This window comes from Lontra canadensis, unplaced genomic scaffold (genome assembly GCF_010015895.1).
Source record: "Lontra canadensis isolate GAN:19392208 unplaced genomic scaffold, GSC_riverotter_1.0 scaffold55, whole genome shotgun sequence".
NCBI classification, from domain to species: Eukaryota; Metazoa; Chordata; class Mammalia; order Carnivora; family Mustelidae; genus Lontra; species Lontra canadensis.
The window spans coordinates 9,250,919-9,270,293 of record NW_022631049.1 but is presented as its reverse complement, the minus strand read 5'-3'; the positions used below and the strand labels follow the sequence as shown (position 1 = coordinate 9,270,293).

At 37.0% G+C, this 19,375-nt stretch overlaps 1 protein-coding gene and 1 long non-coding RNA gene across 6 annotated transcripts in view; one reads left to right on the top strand and one right to left on the bottom strand.

Moving 5' to 3' along the window:
- Positions 1-7,185, top strand: part of ARID4A (AT-rich interaction domain 4A) — a 65,945-nt gene extending 58,760 nt beyond the window's left edge. For all 5 annotated transcript variants that reach the window (XM_032875295.1, XM_032875296.1, XM_032875293.1 and 2 more), the window contains exons 22-24: positions 504-710; positions 1,330-1,476; positions 5,329-7,185. In XM_032875295.1, coding sequence (XP_032731186.1) covers positions 504-710; positions 1,330-1,476; positions 5,329-5,432 — 458 coding nt within the window. In that variant the 3' untranslated portion in view covers positions 5,433-7,185. The remainder of the gene's footprint in view (positions 1-503; positions 711-1,329; positions 1,477-5,328) is intronic.
- LOC116878106 lies at positions 2,670-19,354 on the bottom strand. The gene is made up of 3 exons (XR_004384771.1): positions 19,249-19,354; positions 4,028-4,081; positions 2,670-2,793 (listed from the first exon to the last, which is right to left on the bottom strand). It is a non-coding gene; the product is annotated as an uncharacterized LOC116878106 (long non-coding RNA).
- Between the last annotated feature and the right edge of the window lie 21 nt (positions 19,355-19,375).

Below are 19,375 nucleotides of genomic sequence, written 5' to 3'. Positions count from 1 at the left end.
AAATTGTGCAGATACACTTAAACAGATTTTTTTAGGGTTCTGTTAATGTATTTCCTGTTCCTTATGATTTTCTAACATTTTCTTTCTGTAGCTTACTTTATTTATTATTATTATTTATAATTATTAATTTATTAATATACTGTATAATGTATATAACTTATACACTCTGTGTTAATCAATTTATGGTATCAGTAAGGCTTCCGATCAGCGATAGGCTGTTAGCAATTAAGTTTTTGGGGAGTCAGAAGTAAATGCAGATTTTTGAGTGCATGAGGGGTCAGTGCCCCTAACCCCAACGTTGTTCAAAAATCAAGTGTATATAATTTTTAACCTTTTTCCCATTGGTTGGCATTTAGATTTCCATTTCTTTATTGTTAAGAAATTTGTGCATTTGTACACTTATTTCTGTAGGATACAGACCCAGTATAATTGCTGGGTCTGCTGCATTTTGATATTTGATATTTTTCATTTATAATCTCTGAATCCATTTTTTCTTATTCTAGGACAAAGTAGTGATAGTGAAGATCTTCCTGTCCTGGACAATTCAAGTAAATGTACACCAGTAAAGCATCTTAGTGTGTCGAAGCCACAGAAGCTTGCACGATCTCCTGCAAGAATTTCCCCTCACATCAAAGATGGAGAAAAGGATAAACACAGGGAAAAACACCCGAATTCATCCCCTAGAACATATAAATGGAGCTTTCAACTCAGTAAGAAGCTTTAGAAAACCTGAATGTATTTTGTAAAAGTGATATTTACCTTAAAATGTCAAAATAACAAACAGTGGCTACCAGATCCATTTATGTAGGTTTCCAAATATTGTTTTATCAGTAATCACCCCTTACCATCTTAAACATAAATCAATGCCTTTTCATAATAATAACCTGATAAATATTAGAGAAAGATCTCCAGTAACGAAATAAGATGTGTGTTTGTCTAATCAATGAAACTGAAATACCCCATTACTGACAACTGAAAATAACCAATGAATGAAAAAATCATTGATACAAAGAAACTACTTGGATGAATAACTACAATTACAGATCAGGGTTGCTGTGTGTTGATGTTTTCTTGTGTTTATCTGATTACTTAAGTAATACATCATTAAGTAATACATATTTGGTATAAAAAATTTGGGATTTATACAGAAACCTTATTCATGAATTTAATTACTGTCATCCCTGTTTCTAGAGCCTTATTTAGTTAATATGGAAAGTTTTAATAAACTAAAGCTTTTGATGATTTAGAGGTTGAGTTTTGATAGAAATGCCATCTTCTTTCCTCAGATAATTACTTTAAAAACCAAATTAACCTTTTTTCTCCTTTTAGATGAATTAGATAATATGAATAGTACAGAGCGAATCTCTTTTCTCCAAGAAAAATTACAAGAAATCAGAAAATATTACATGTCTTTGAAATCTGAAGTTGCAACCATAGACAGGAGGAGGAAAAGATTAAAAAAGAAAGACAGAGAAGGTAATTTGATTAGAGTTTTTCTTCCCTTGTTTTTCAAATATATGCTGTCATTTTAGAAGATTTACCTTAGTTACTCTTTGGATATAGTACACATTTATTGTTGTTTTTAGATCCTAGTTCTATCTTCTTTGTGATATTATTGAAATGAGTACATCAACAGCTGAATTAATCAGGATGAGACTATTGAAAAGGACTGTGAACTATTTTACAAAATGTGTGATTTTATTAAATGTGGTGGGTTCCCAAGAAGAGTTAGTTACTCCCTCTGAAATTCACTCTTTGCTCAACAGATACTTATTGGCTACCTCTTACTAGTTACTATATTTGTTATTATGAGGTTCACCAAAATTAGTGGGCATGTGGGTTATCCTCAGAGAGATAATCTTTTTACGATCATAAATTATTTCCTAAGGAAGGAAGTCAACAGAAGTTGAAATTGTTCAGCTCAACATTAATGTGTTCACACTATGTGCCAGGCTCTCTTCAAGGTGGTGAAAGCACAGAGATGAATGGGATACAGACTTTGATTTCAAAGATCTTAATTTCTAGCAGAAAGGGTATGTGATGAGGGCATCAAGAGTGAAATCACCAAGTAGGTGAAAGAGTTGGTGAAAGGAGCGATTACTTTGGATTAATCATGGAGAGAGAGTAGTGTCTGACTTAGACCTTAAAACTCTGTAGGACTGACTTATTACACATAGGTTCACACACATCTACCCCGTCTGCAAGCCCCACTAAAAGAGCAGTAAAAAAATGAAAAGCCCTGTACCCACAAGAACAAGATAATGGGATAGGGGACCACAGTAGACCTAGAAATGTCAACAGTTTCTCTCTTGGAAGATGAGAAGCAGATGGACTGCTAAAACCTAAGCTTGTTTATCCTTGCCGTGGGGCAAAACAAAGAGCAATCCAGTCCATACCACATCACTGCAACTCTGCAAGCAGGGATGTAGGTGAGGCTAAAAATGGAGATTGGTTGAAAATGGAAGGAGAAATTGCATCCTTTTGTCCCATCCTGTGATCCAAACTACCTTCTTCTGCAGCTCTAGCAGAAAACAGAAAATTAACTGATTGTGTAGACAATCAGTAACTGTAACTGTAGACTCGGGGACACCAGCCATAGCTGAAGGTGAGAGTGCAAAAGCAGAAATAATAAGCCTGAGCAAAAGTCTGTAGTAGTGAATGATGAAACCCCTGTCCCTTTTCCAACGGAAACTCTTACCTCTTGGCTTCCTGAAATCTGGCAACTAAGTTTATGTTCATTCTTTGGAGGAGACTGAAGGATTCTTGTGGAGAAGCTGATCAACCCAAGAGGAACTAACAAAGAGACCAAATTTAGAGGTTCCTGAACCAAAAAGCAAGATCCTTGCCAATCACTACATATGCTCTGCCCATCACTGAAAAGCTCCGCATACTCACACACAGCTTCTAATTAGCTTTTAATGCCCCTCTCTTAAATATGGGAGCCCCAAGACCAGATGAGAAAGCTTCTACATAAAGGTAGGACCTGAGCCCAAGGCACACGATTGACTGAGCCTCCCAGGCAGGCGCCCCCAAATACTATACTATTAATACAATTCAGAGACCAAGAAGGATCTCTCAAAAATTACAAATACGACAGCAGGAACCTTTAAAAATGTAATAGAAGAGATAGATAACAAAGCTAAAGAAATCCCAGTACATGGTCAAAAAGACAATAGGAGAAAAGAACTAAGAGAAGTGTAGGATCTGGTCAAGAGATCCAACTTCTGAATCACAGGCTTTCTAGAAAAAGAGTACTGAACAAACACAGGAGGCAGCTGTCATCAGAGAAGTATTATAAGAAGAACTTCCAGAAACAAAGGATATGAATTAGAAGATGAAAGGACTCAACTGTAACATCTATAAAGAATGGGGGGGAGAAAAATCACACCCAAAGCACTGTGAAATTTCAGAACCCTTTGATTTACCGTATAAAGGTATACCTAAAAATTGGGTCTTAGAACAGCATCAGGTTTCTCAGTGCACTAGAAACTAGAAGCCAAACTAGAAACTAGAAAGCTAAGAAGACAACATAGAATCCAGGAAACAAGGAATCCCACTTAGGAAAACAGTAAAGAAAAGTGATGAAAGGTGATGAAAGCGAAAGGGTGACCACTGCCTAGAGAGCCAACTATTCCAGGAATAGGATGGATAGGAGGTGAGGGCTCCAGGTTCTGTCTCTTAAAAAAAAAAAAAAAAAAAGGGAGGTGAATTATGTGATAGGGTTTTTTATATCAAGAGTTTTTTGCCTGTGGCAGAGGGTTTGGGGGAGTTATTTTTTTTTTTTTTTTTTTTTTAATACTTTTTTTTTTTTTTTAAGATTTTATTTATTTATTTGACAGACAGAGATCACAATTAGGCAGAGAGGCAGGCAGAGAGAGAGGAAGGGAAGCAAGCTCCCTGCTGAGCAGAGAGCCCGATGTGGGCCTCGATCCCAGGACCCTGGGATCATGACCTGAGCCGAAGGCAGAGGCTTTAACCCACTGAGCCACCCAGGCGCCCCTTGGGAGCTAATTTCTGGTAAAATTACCTGTATCATATGTGATCTTGAATCACTCTAGTCCAAGTCTAGCAGTGTTAATTCCTAGAAATAAGACAGAGCAAATAGAAGATTAGGATTTCCATGTTTGTCCTTTTCTTTAACAACTGTAAATAGCAAGAAGAAGTCTTTACAGAACTTTTAAACTTTTAAAAAGAAGAGCAAATGAGCAAGTTGAAATTTCTTCAGAGCACCCTGAATTGCTGTAAGTTTCCTAAAGCTGATAGGAGTTTCAGACAACTAGAAAGATTCTTTTATTACAGTCTTCCTTTTTTGTTTTCTTAATTTTTTGTAGTGCAAAGTGAGTTATTAAAGTGAGATCCTGAGTGATTTCTGGAATATTAGAATTCATAGTAATGAGTTACATGTCACATTGATAGTACACGTACACACTGGGAGAGACATACTTAAAAATTTAAATAGGAACAAGTATGCAAAGTTTGGCAGGAGATGGGAGCTTTGCAAAGAAAGAAAAAAAAAAAAAACCAAAAAAGGCTAATTACCAAATTCATAGAGTAGTGATCCTTAATCTGTGTTATGTCCTCCTGGAGAGTTCTGTTAAAGTCATATGAGGACTTTTTTCCTGTTTGTTTTTTTTTTTAAAGATTTTATTTTATTTTTTTTTTTTTTACATAATCTCTACACTCATTATGGGGCTTGAACTCAAAACCCCGATATCAAGAGTCGCACACCCTCCTCCTGACTGAGCCAGGCAAGTGCCCTGTGAGGACATTTTTCTAATCACACACTCACACTTCCATCCTGATCCTGATACCATCAGGATTCTGAAACCTGACCTGGATAACTGCTGTTGCTTATGGGATGCTGTGTGCATTCATTAGGTCGCCTGGGGCAGGGTGAGGGTAGGAAGCCAGTGGTTAGCTGCTTAGAGGAGATTCTCTGGGATGAGTGAATTCTCTTATGGTCCGAGAGCCCAGAGAAAAAGGAGGAACTTGCCACAGTGAGAATTTAATCCTGGTTGACCTTGTTTTGGTTTTGAGGCAAGGTGAGTTCCTTCCAACTATCTTTCAAGTTAGGGTTTAAGAGTTTATTATCTCTTTTATCTTTACATTTTAAGATGCCTTTTTTGGACTGAGTTATTTGACCAGAGAGTGATTCCACTCAATTGTCCCAAACAGTTTTTGCTGACAGTTTGTTATTCCAAATGTTGGCACCATTTAAGAGGACTGTAATTGAAATGAATGCTAAGAAATTTACTTCTGACTTGCCAGTGGCTGGGTATCTTTATGTGATAGTCTAAGAGGTCTGATGTAGTTATTTTGATTCCACAGTGTCTCATGCAGGAGCCTCCATGTCATCTGCTTCGTCAGACACTGGAATGAGCCCCTCATCCTCATCTCCCCCACAAAATGTACTGGCTGTAGAATGCAGGTGATGAACGTTTTCTCTGCCTTCCCAGCAGTTTGCTGCCATGGACATAAATCCCAAAACCCTGAAATACAACCACAGAAAGCACTCAACTGGTTTGACATTGCTAAGTATATCCTGTATACCTTTCCAGGCTGGATTGTATCTATTCCCTCTTTTTTCTTTTTTTCTGTTGCAAAAAATAAGCTGATTAATAATTGAAGGTTAGGCAGCCTGCCATATTTGTCATAATTTTTCCTCTTTAACTTTTTTTTCATTTTTCGTGAAGATAGAAAAAGGGCACTTAGCAAATTCAATTTGTATAATAAAGCTTTCAAATGTTATAGAAATCATAGACAAGCAAGTGCACATGATAAACATCAAAATATTATCCAGCTGAGTAGTGACTGCTGCACTTTCACTGAGATGTATTTGAACACTTGGTGAGTAGGGGGTTTATGTTGTTGTTGTTGTTGTTGTTGTTTTTTACTTGTTTTTTTATTTTTGTGGAAGCACTTGCTATTTAGAACTGCCAAAGTATATATGTTCAGCAGTGTGCCCAGGTTTAAAGATGTAAATGGGACAAAATAAATTGTGAAAGGAAGTGTAGTTGACTGAAAACTACAGTTGTAATAAGTCTTCCACTTTTTATAGGATTTTTGAGCACACAATTATGCAAATATTTTAATGTTTATTAATGTTTACAGTGGAATTGTGAATAAGTTTTCAGTGGACTATCTTATCCCTTGACAAAAATATTTTGTCTTTTTTCTATGTAATTTCAGAGTTTTTATTTTGTTACAAAAAGACAAAAATGAAATATATAACAACAATGAAGTTATTTAACAAGATTTCTAAAGCTGAAAATTTTGTGTAAAATAAGGTATTATCTTGCAACTTGTTAAATATATTTATTCAGACATTGGATGTTGTATTTTTATGTATTTTTTAAAATATTAATAAAATTGAAAAAAAGAAAATTCTAGGTTAATTCACTCTTTGGATGACAATAGCTCTCAGCTGTCCCTTTTACAGGAGGTTGCATCCAGTAGCTTTGCCTGTATTGAAGGGAGTCTGTCTCAGTCCTTCAAACAGTAGAGAACTATAAATGGGCATCTGGATCATTAAAGTATGTCCTCGTTTAGAAACTTTGGCAGTCCTAGTGTTTAAACTGTTTTGAGGATCAAATTTTTGGTTGCCCTTAAGATACTTTGTCATAGTTTTTATGTTTGCTATACTGCCGAATAAATTTCTATCTCCCAAAGTTGAGATGCAACAACTAAGTAAAGCAACTATGTATGCTTTGTCTGTGAATTGTTCCACAGACTGATACATTTTGTAAATAATTCCAAAATCATGTATTTAAAGCATTTTTGCCATATACATTATGTAAAAAGGTGATTTTTTAAAATCAGTTTTTAAATTCATGTTTGTACATTGAAAGGGGTTTTTTTTAAACCTCCTTTTCTGTGTTTAATATGCTGTAGAGTAATAACCTAGATGCTCTAGACTGTGTATCAGGATCTGATTTACAAGAACAAAGTCAGAGCGAAACACTAGTGATGACATAGCATTACCGAAATCATTGTTTCTTAATTTCATTTTACCACATTGTGAACTTGTGATTCAGATTCCTTCCATTTTCGCAGAGAATTAAAAAGAAAAAAGTACTCTTGTAAAATGCACTTTTTTGTCTTTTCTTTGCAAAGCAGAAGTATTTCAATGTAAAATAAAAATGGAGCTCAGTGGGCAGTATTAATAAAGGCCATGTTTTAAACATAGGCTTTATATTTTTAGTTTTCATTTAAGTGATTGTTTTTTTTCCCAAGGGCCAGGAACTGAACAGTTGAAAAATCAGACTTTGCAAAACAGAGCATATTCGATATATTTGTCAGTCTTTACAATAAAATATTTCTAGCACTTAATTATAAAAGTGAAAAATGTCAGGTCATTCAAATCCAGTTGGAACTAGGAGGCAACCTCAGATTCATATGTTAGAGATTTTAATGATTTCCTTCAGGAGCAATTCAGTAAATGAGAGAACTAGTTATCAGCTTGAATACCATCCCTTCTAATCAGTATAAATCTGGTAATGAAGTATTGGGACCTTGCTCCAGAGAACAAAATTATATATTCATTCAATGGGTATGTGGACACTGTTAGAATCCTTTTAATTTGGAGCTGGAGAGGATTATGAAATAAGTGCATACTAAGTATTAAATTCAGATATTAGGCATATTTTGAGTTTAGCTAAATTTTGGATAGTGCTTGCATGTGATTAAAAAAGTAAAAGTGTAAAGACACTCTTTAACATCTGAAGTAGAAGGTGCTATCTATAAGTTAAATTCTTGAAGATTATGGAGACTGCTTCACTATTCCATTGTGTGCTTTTATTGTTTGTTGTGTTTCTAGTTTTCCCATCCTTCTCTAAGAAACATGTTTATACTTAGCATATACATACTATGTCTTCCATGAAATTGCTTTAAATTATGGAAATCCATATGGGTTAAACTATTAATTTACGTATCTTATTAAGTCCTAAAACCTACCTTTCTTCTAAACCCTGTAATTTGACATAACTGTCAACACTGAAAGCACTGGAAGCTATATTCAACCACACATTAAAAACTATTACCAGAAGTCATTCATCATCAATTTATCGGTTATCTGCTAAGTGCCAGGCCCTATGCTAAGGCCCAGAAGTTACAACAGTGAACAAGACAGGAAAGGGTCCCTGTCTTTAAGCAATGCATAATCTAATGAGGTAGGTTATACATAGGTGCCATGAGATACGTACAGGAGCCCAGCTTGGAAGACAAGGGTGGTCAAGGAAGGCTTTGCAGAGAAAGCAACAGTAAAACTGAGCCCCATGAGGATAATGAATTGGCGACGCAAATTGGGAGAGTAAAGCACTCCAGGCGCATGGGGCTGGAAGGGAATGAGTCAAGGCAGGAACAGACTTGAGGTAGGAGACGCAGGAACCAGGTCATGCAGAGCCATTCATTTTGTAAATAATTCTTTCCAAATCATGCATTCAAAGCAGTTTTGCTTCTTTAAACCCACACACTGCACCTGCCCACCTCTACCTCTTGTTCCTCTGTTTCCCCCATCACTCTATCCCTTCTCATCCAGAGCCATTTCTGGAGCGACTTTCTATGAAGCTTTTGCTGACTTACCACCTCCTTCCTTTATGCTCTCATAGCATTTTCAATCTATCATCTTACATGACAACTTACCTTGTATTAGGTTTACTTATGCATGTGTCTTTCCACCCTACTAGATGTTAGTTCCTTAAGTACTTAGTCATACTTGTATCCCACAAAGTGCCTGATCCAGCACCTAATAATACACAGTAAGATGGTCAAAAACATATTTAAGTTGAGAAAATTTACTTTTGAATTGCTATTGTTTCTGGCTTTTACCGGTGATTCTTATGTACAAGTCAGACATTTGTAAATTGTCTTTGTGGTTCTTTTCACAAGGTGATAATGGTAAAATACCATTTGAGAAGTGCAAAGTAGACCTGTTAAACTGTCTAATCCCCAACCTGGAGTATTTGTAAACTGATGAGTTTTTTCCCTCCTCATTTCTTCCTCCCTCTTCCATTACTCTATGTGGTTACACACAGATTTTTTATCCTGTTGCAGGAAAACTACTGTATGTGATGGCATTCATCATTAGTGAAGATTGAGGGGCTCTTAAGATGGAGTCTGAGCTAATGGAGAATTTCTAATATATGCTCAGTAGAAATTTTTTTTAGTTATTTACGTTTTATTACAAAACCAAATGTTTTTCTTCTTAAGCACAAAAACCTTTTCATATATTCATATTAGACTCATTATATCTTTTTAAAAACTAGTATTTATAATTTTAGAGTTTACAGTTAATTATGAAGCTATCTTCCATTTTGTAATCTGTATCACTAAAATACATTTTGAAAAGTTCTGTTGTGAAAAACTTAAAACTTCCATGTAAATATAATAAATGATTATTCTGCACAAGTAACTGGATTTCTTCTCAAGGCTAAGTTATATTAAATAAGACTTACCACTTTAAGTTGCCAGATTTAGCAAATAAAAATGCAGTAATGCAGCTAAATTTGAATTTCAGACAGATAACTTTCTATTATAAGTATGTCCTGCATAGAAATTATGCTTTATGAATTATGAATCAATTATGAAGTTGAAATTTAACTAGGCATCCTGTACTTTACCTGCAAATCCTACAACTCGTTTCTTGCCCACTATATTCCAAGACATATTTATTATCCTCCAGACAAGCTTTTCTTGGTCCCCAAACCTTTTATGGAGGATAAGAAACTGCTGAAGTTTCTCCTGGTTTCCAAGGATGAATGTGCCTGGGCAGTCCATAGTGATTTTTAGAATTAACCATTTCCTTGATGCAATCGTTATCTCCAGGGCTGGCCCTATAATAACTCAGCTTTGACAAAATAGTTGTGAATGCACTCAGACTTCACTGGTGGTTTTCCTTTGATGGAGCACTTTTCCCACCAAGTGGTAACTGCTCTCTTAAATTCTCTTGGATCCCTATCCAAACCTGCTCTCAAAAACCTAAACTAAATCTAACTCCCTTGAAATTAAAAACTTTCTAAGGCATTTAATAATTATGGATAAAGCCACTGAAACCATACACATAAAGGCTTTCGTGTATACCTATGATTTCATTTCCCTTGGATTAACACCTAGGAAGAAGGTTGCTGGATTGTATACCATATGATTTTGTGTTCCTAGCAGTGATACACAAGAATTAAGCTGCACTACTTCCTTGTCAGCACTAGATATGTTAAGTTGGGCTTTTTAAAAAACCATTCTAATAGGTGTATGGTGGTATTTCATTGTGCTTTTAATTTGCATTTCCTTAATGCATTAGAAAGTATGCAAAGAAATGGGAACTCCCATGTACTGCGTGCACATAAATTAATAAGTCTATTTGGATTTGACATCATCTAGTAAAGATGAAGGGGAATACCCCCTTTGACCCAATAGTTCCATAAATCCTAGAGAAAATCTACTATATATACTCGAGGAGATCTGCCCTAGACTATTCTTTGCAGCATGGTTTGCACTGGCCAGACATCTTAGATGCCCATGAACAATGGATGAATAAATTAAGGCTAACTAACTAACTGCAGTACTAGAGAGCGGTTAAAATAGATGGACTAGAGCTAAATCAACACGAATAAATCTCAAAAACAAATGAATGAGAAAAGCAAGTTGCCAAACAATATATACATCTCCACAAAATTGAAGGATGCAAAACAATACATTGGTTTTGTTTATGTAGGCATAAATAAAAAACCTGAGTGTGAATGATGAATACCCAGATTCAGGAATGGCTTTCTCTGGAGAACAGGAAAGGAATAGGGGAGGGTATACAGGGGCGTTTATTCCCTCCTCCAAAAGTAAAGTAAATATGACAAAATACTAAGATTTGATAACCTGAGTATTTATCATATTATTCTCAGTCTTTTACTATATTTGACATATTTTATAATTAAGGAAAAATGGCTAATGAACTACTGCACAGTAAGGTGAAGATAACTGATAGAATGGAGTACTGTTATCAGTGAGTCACAGTCCATGCATATTATCTCACCCTATGAGAAAAGCATTGCTATTTTTGTTTTGTTTGTTTAAGATTCCATTTATTTATTTGACAGAGGGGGCGCGTGCGCACAAGCAAGGGAACAGCAGGCAGAGGGAGGAGGAGAAGCAGGCTTCTTGGTGAGCAAGGAGCCTGATGCAAGGCTTGATCCTAGGAACCTGGGATCATGACCTGAGCTGAAGGTAGTCGCTTACCCGACTGAGCCACCGAGGAGGCACCCCAGCTCTTTTGACACATGAGGAAACCAGTTCCAAATGGTCAAGGGAATAATAAGTAGCAGAATTAGAATTAGGCTGCCAGCCCATTTCTTCTGGCTTTCAAGTCCAGTATTTGTTTCATTACATTAGTGCTGTCTTAAGAAGCTTCTGCTCCCTGAGAATAATGGTTGCTTTTTTAACAAAGACATCATTTTAAATGACTACAAGGAGAACTTATGGGTCTGGGATTCTCCTTAATAAGACTTACAAGCACTCATTTTATAAGAGCTAACTATTTAAACATGGCAAAGCACCTAACCTTTCTAAGTGTCAGTTTTCTTATCTGTAAGTTGAAAGGTTTAGATTCTAAAATTCTGCTTTTAATGACTGTTTTAATTTCAGGGAGACATTTAAAAAGTTTCAACTCTATTTTTTGAGTGGCTAATACATCCATATGGTTCAAAAGAGAAAGAACACAAGAGTACATGACAATCTCCCATGTCTCTGCCTTACTTTCCCCTTCCCAGAAAAAAACAAAGTTAGGGTTAGGGTCATCCTTCCAAAAATATCTATGCTTCCTGATTATTTTTGTAGCTACATAGTATTCTATTATATGAATGTACTACAGTTTAGCCCCATAATGATGGGCATTTTGGTTAATTCTAATTTTTATTACAAATAATGCTGCAAGTAATAGCCTTATGCATATGTCCTTTCACACATGTGTGAGAATACCTGTAGGATTAAGTTCCTAGAATTGGAATTACTGGATCAAAGTATATGTGTATTTTTAATCTCAACAGATATTGTCAAATTGTCCTCTAGGAAAGTGTTGGAGAGGATGTGGAGGAACTAAAACTCTCACACTGTACTGGTGAGAATACAAAATGGTATAACTACTTTGGGAAAAATTTGGCAATTTCTTAAAAGTTAAACTTACATAACCCACTCATTCCACCCATTGATTCTTAGGCAAGAGAAATGAAAGCATGTTCCACACACAGCAGCAAGAACTTCAACCGAATGTCCATCAACTGGTGAATGGATAAGCTGTTCCATATCCATAGAATGGAATACAGCCCAGCAATAAGAAGAACAAACTGATGATACAGGCAACAAAACAGATGAATTTCAAAATAATAAGGCCGAGTGAAAGAAGCAAGAAAAAGTACACACACTTTATGATTCCATTTATATAAAGTTCTAGGAAATACATCACAATGTATAGTGACAGAAAGCAAATGAGTAGTTTCCTGGAAACTTGGTGAGGACTATGTAGGGGATGGGGTAGGAGTGAGCGATTTCAAAGGAACTAACTAAACTGGCAGTTTTGGATGTGTTAATTTTTTTTTTTTTTGAGATTTTATTTATTTGAGAGAGAATGAGAGAGAGGTCAGCTGGAGAAGCAGACTTCCTGCCAAGCAGGGAGCCCGATGCGGGACTCGATCCCAGGACTCCAGGATCATGACCTGAGCCGAAGGCAGTCGCTAAACCAACTGAGCCACCCAGGCACCCCTGGTTGTGTTAATTTGGTTGTGGTATTTATTAATATAAATTTATTAAATATAAATTAAATATAAATTAATAAAAGTGTGTATTTTAAATGTGTGTAGTTTGAACATTAAAAAATCCCAAAATATCTAAAACAAAGCATAGGGAATGTTCAAACCTGAGGTCACTGTGGTCAGCTAGTACAGAGACTAGAACTCAAGTTTAGTGAGGTCAGTGTTTTTTTTTTTTAGCCTGGTGAAAGCAATGAGAGATTTCTGCTTTTTCCCACTGAGGTATGTTATGACCTTTTTGTGGTTCCTTTGACCAGAAATCTTAAGATCTTCCTGCAAATGTAGATAAAATAAGCCCAATGTATTATTTTTTAAGTGGGGAATATAAATAGAAACACTGTTTTTCATAATTTACCTAAGTCAATTTATGTACCCTTTTTCCTCTAACATCTGAGTATTTTTCAAATACCCTTTTGAAACACTGATGCTATTAAGTTGAAATTTTTACTGTAATGACTTTAGGTAATCACTCTTGGATTACATTTTATCTGACCTTCATTTCTTATTGTCAGAATTTATACTTTTTCTCCCAAGTTGCTGGTTTAGTATCCCAAGATTGCTGACTTACGGTTTTATTACACTTCCTTTGACTGACTCTGTCTTCAGCCTCTATTTATTTTCCTTATTGTCTCAAGATTCCCTCCCTCCTCAATGCCTGCACCTCACCTCCCTTTATTAGCCTTCACTTGGGTCATATCCTCAAGCATTTAATCTAGCCACTGTTAACTTATCAGTACTAAAGTACTGACATAAATAAGAGATAAGGAAATGGCTGGTATCTAAAAGAGTGGTAATATTAAAATGACTTTATATGCAGAATTCAATGGTTCTTTTTTTCTCATTAATTGGTTCATGCAACAAATACCAATAGAGTGTTTTCAGTATATGTACTGCTCTAGTGGAGTAGGATTTCAGCACAATGGATTCAATCTGACAGTAAGAGTCTTCAAAAATAAAGAACCATCTAGTTCTTTCGGAAGATCCAATAAAATTGACAAGCCTCTAGTAAGACTGATTAACAGAAAAGACACAAATTACCAGTATCAGGAATGAGAGAAGTAATATCACTACAGATTGTATGTATACCTATTAAAGGAATAAAAAGGGAATATCACCAACATCTTTGTTCCATTGAATTCAACAACTTAGATGAAATGGGAAAATGCACTAAAAGACACAGAAACAAAGCTCACTAAAGAAAAAAAATATATAACTCGAATATCCCTGTATCTATTAAAGAAATAGAATTGGAAGTTATAAACCTTCCCCCAAAGAAAACTCCAGGTCCAGCTACCTTCACTTCTAAGGAAAGACATACTACTACTAAATGTTTAAGGAAGAAATAATACTAATTCTACTTAAACTCCTCCTAAAATTGGAAGAGATGGTAATCTTTCTACCCACGCAATGAAGCCAGTAGGGCTCTGACACCAAACCAGTATCATTCATGAACAGCTATGCAAAAAGTCTCAAAATTTTAGCAACTGAAATCCAACAACATATTAAAGGAAAACACACATGGGTCAAGTGGGGTTTATCCCAGGAAAGCAGGGTTGGTTGAATACTCAAAAATTAATGTAATTTACCGTATTAACACACTGAAAAAGAAAAGGCATCGGACAAAATTCAACGTGCATTCTTGAAAAAAACTCAGCAAACAGAAGGAAATTTCCTCCACCTGATGCAGGAAGAACCTCCAGTAAGCACCATACTTAATGAGGAAAGACTGAATTCCCTAAGATTAAGAATAAGACAGGGATATCCACTCTTACTGCTTCTGTTCAACATTGTATTGAAGGTTCTAGCCAGACATTAGGCAAAAGAAAATAAAAAGCAAAAGATCATGGATATCTCAACTGGTGAGTTTACCAAGAATGCAGGATTCAAGGACACCTCACCTAGCTGGCTCAGTCTGTTGAGAGGCAACTCTAGATCTCAGGGTTGTAAGTTCAAGTTCCGTATCGGGTACAGAGATTACTTAAAAATAAAATCTTGAAAAAAAGAATGCAGGATTCAAGATCATACAAAAATCAGCTCTATTTCTATGTACTAGCAATACGTAATGAGTAATTTTTAAAATGCCATTTACAATTGCATCAAAAATATGAAATATGTTGGGATAAATATGGCAAAGGATGGGAAAGACCTCTAACACTGAAAACTTACAAAATATTGCTAAGACCAAATGAAGTCAGTCTAAGCAAATAAAGAGATACATCTTGTTCATGCATCATAAAAATATTATTAAGATTTTCTTTGCTCCTCAAATTTCATGCAATCATAAAATCCCAACAGGATTTTTTTTTGGTGGAAATTGAGAAATTAATTATAAAATTCATATGAAAGACAAAGGACCCAGAATAGTTCAAACAAACAAATTTGTTTTGAATAAGAACAAAATTGGAGGCCTAACTCTACCTAGTTTCAAGAATTATTATGAAGTTAACAGCAATAAAAATAGCATTTTGTACAAATAGATCAATAAAACAGAACAGAGTCCAGAAATAAGCCCACACATATGTGGATAATTGGTTTTTGATAAAGTCACAAAGACAATTATAATGGAAAAAAGGATAGACTTTTAAAGAAATGATGCTGGAACAATTGGACAACCATTAGCAAAACAACAAAAAAGAACTTGGAACCATACCTTACACCATATACAAAAATTAAAAATGATCACAAAGGGGCACCTGGGTGGCTCAGTGGGTTAAAGCCTCTGCCTTCGGCTCAGGTCATGATCCCAGAGTCCTGGGATTGAGCCCCTGCTCAGCAGGGAGCCTGCTTCCTCCTCTTTCTCTCTGCCTATCTCTCCGCCTACTGTGATCTCTGTCTGTCAAATAAATAAATAAAATCTTAAAAAAAAATGATCACAAAACTAAAACCATAAACTTTTAAAAGAAAATAGAAGGGGGTGCCTGGGTGGCTTAGTCATTGAGCATCTATCTGCCTTCGGCTTGGGTCATGATCCCAGGGTCCTGAGATGGAGGCCTGATTCAGGCTCCCTGCTCACTGGGAGCCTGCTTCTCCCTCTACCACTCTCCCTGCTTGTGTTCTCTCTCTGGCTGTCTCTCTCACTGTCAAATAAATAAAAATCTTAATTAAAAAAAAATAAGAGATGTTTGTCACGTTATGCCTAATTAGGTTAGGCAAATATTTTTTTTTTTTTAAAGATTTTACTTATTTGAGAGAGAGCAAGCACAAGCAAGGGGAGGGGCAAAGGGTGAGGGCAAAGCAGACTCCTTGCAAAGGCAGGGAGCCCAACGTGGGGCTCAGTCCCAGGACCCTGGGATCATGACCTGAACTGAAAGCAGACACTTAATTGACTGAGCCACGCAGGTGACCCTGCAAAGATTTCTTAGATACAGTATCAAAAGCACAACCCATAAAGGAACAAGTTGATAAATTATACCTCACCAAAATGAAAAACTTTGACTCCTTAAAAGACATTATTAAAAGAATAAAGATAAGAAACAGCCTGGGGAGAAAATATTTGCAAAACATTTATCAGAAAAAGTACTTGTATCCAGAGCATATATAAAGAACTCTCGAACTCAACAATTTAAAAATTGCAATGAAAAGAAATAGACTACAGATTCGAACATAAGACTTCACCAAAGAAGATATATGAATGGCCAATAAACAGATGTAAACAGTGTACATCAAGAGACTGAGAAGACAAGCCACAAAACTAGGAAATAATTATAGAAGACATATCTGATAAAGAACTGTTTGAGACATTCAGGCCGCTCTTACAAAAACCCCAAAGATACGGTGGCTTATAAACAAATTTCTCACATTTCTGGAAGCTGGGAAGTCCAAGAAACGTGCTGGCATCACTAGGAAGCTCTGTGGGGCCACTTTTGGAAATCAGCTATCAAGCCACGAAGACATGAAGGAATTTTAAATGCGTATTACTAAGTGACAGAAATCAATCTGTCAAAGGCTGCATATTGTATGATTCCAAATATATGACATTCTGGAATTGGTAAAACTACAGAGACAGTAAAAAGATCAGTGGTTGCCACTGGTTGGGGAGGGAAGGGATAGAAGGATGGATAGGTAGAACACAGGATTTTTAGGGCAGTGTAACTATTCTGCATGTTACTATAATGATGGATATTATACATTTGTCAAAACATTATGCATTTGGACATTAAGCCATGCCTTCCTATAAACTATAAACTTTGCATGACAATGATGTGTGAATGTAGATTCATCAATTACAACAAACGTGGCACTTTGGTGTGGGATGTTGATGCTAGGGTAGGGTGTGCTGGTGTTGGATCAGGGAATATATGGGAACCCTTTGTACTTTCCACTCCATTTTGCTGCGAATCTAAAACTTCTCTAATATATATATATATATATTTTTTTTTTTTAAGATTTTATTTATTTATTTATTTGTCAGAGAGAGAGAGAGAGAGAGAGAGAGAGCGAGCACAGCAGGCAGAGTGGCAGGCAGAGGTGGAGAGAGAAGCAGGCTCCCTGCCAAGCAAGGAACCTGATACGGGACTCAATCCCAGGACTCTGGGATCATGACCTTAAGTTAAACCAAAAGCAGTGACTTAACTGACTGAGCCACCCAGGCGTCCCTCTAAAAAAGTATTTTTAAAAAAGGTGTTGGATGTCATTAGACATTAGGGAAATGCAAGGTAAAACTACAACGAAAATCTATTACAGGCCTACTAGAATGCTAAAATTAAGGTCGCCATCAAATGTGCGTGGGTGACTATATGAAGTAATTGGAAGTCTCATATACTGCTGGTGGGAATGCAAAATGTATAATCATTTTGGAAAAATTAAACATATTCATACCGTATGAGCCAAAGAAACTTTTAGGATGGTGAATATTGTTACTATCTTGATTTTGGCGATGGTTTTATAGAGGTATACATGTCAAAATGTATCAACCGGTGCATTTTAAATATATGCAACTTATTGTATACCAATTATATCTCAATAAAGCTGTCTGGAAGAGAGAGCTAACATCCAGCATAGGACCATGATTTTGGAACAATTATTAATGCTATCTCAGTGTGGAAAATGACCAAAGCGTTATAGGAATTCTGATCCCCCAATTAGCAAGAATGGTGCCTACATTTAAGAAAAATCTATCTTAACCATAGAAATTTGCTTGAAATTTTTTCACTTATTTCCCCACATGGTCTCTGTGACAATTTCAACTGTAGTAATCTGTTTATTTCTAACTGCTGTAATAATTCTCCTACCCTTATAGTCCCCACAGTTTCTCTGGCCCCAACCCTTTCCATGTATCTCAGGGATTAACTATTAGAGAAGTTGAGGATGGGAAGGGGGCCTGGTAGAGTGGTTTTATCAGAAGATAAGAGCAACCAGCCTAGAAAAAGATCATTTGGAGCTGAGCTAAGCCCATTACCCAGATCACAGTGGCACTGGATGTGCTGAAGCTGTCCTCTCTTCTGTTCATGATTACAATTGGGTTTTGACACTAGACAAAGTTCCCAAATAGAAGACGGAGGAAGGAACATACAGTACTCAAGAAAACAATGATATGTAACTTATACCTGTAAACTCCTAAATTGTGAGGGCCTGGGGCTGCTCTGGGCCCCAACGGAAATCAAGCAGTAATGAGCACCTTGTTAGCACACACGAGTAATATCAGTAAATTGTAAAGACCAGTTGAGTAGCCTAATAAAAAAAGATAAATTATTTAGTTCTTTAGGTCCTTACCTAGCTTATGCCTTCTCTATGGCTCAGCAGAAAAATCAAAACTCGGGGCGCCTTGGTGGCTCAGTCGTTAAGCATTTGCCTTCCGCTGGGGTCATGATGCTGGGGTCCTGGGATCCAGCCCCGCATGGGGCTCCCTGATGGGCGGGAAGCCTGCTTCTTCCTCTCCCACTCCCTCTGCTTGTGTTCCCTCTCTCGCCCTGTCAATTAAATAAATAAAATCTTTTAAAAAAAACAAAACTCTGTATTTGAGGTCAGTCATACCTCCATTCTTCCTGCTATGTCTGAATAAAGCAAATATTAGAAAGAAACGCATCCAGCCTAGTAAGCATCATGGGTCTCTCAGAGTTGATTGTGCTCTGGGACCTTTGGCTGTCAGGCCCAACCCAATAAATATTCATTCCCCCCGCCCCGGGGGCTAATATTTACTGCTTCCAAATTCTTTTCCTCCCGCTCTTGAGCTACGGTGGTTGGGGACTTCGGGTGAGTGGGTTCTTCTCAGGCGACACGGCAGACCAGGTCGGGGGCACGGGCTAGCAGTGTTCAGGTGCTCTGTGGGCAGAGCTGCGAGCTAGAAGACCCAAGTGAAGTGATGAGTCAACTTCGGTTGGCAGGAGAGGGAACGGGCTCACGGAGGACCCAGTTCCCGCTAACCAGGTTCCTGACCCTGGGATTTGTCCGGATGGGCGTCGTGGGCACAGGGAGAGGAGCGCGTTTGGGTAAAGGGTTCAGAATTTGGAGTGCGACCGACCTGGTTCGAACAGAGCTCTGCGACTCGGTGGCCGTGAGACCTCGTCCACACGCCCTCTCGGACCGTCGGTTTCCTCCTCGCTTGGCGGGCCGCGGGATGGGGCGTCGACGCGCGGCTCCACACGCCT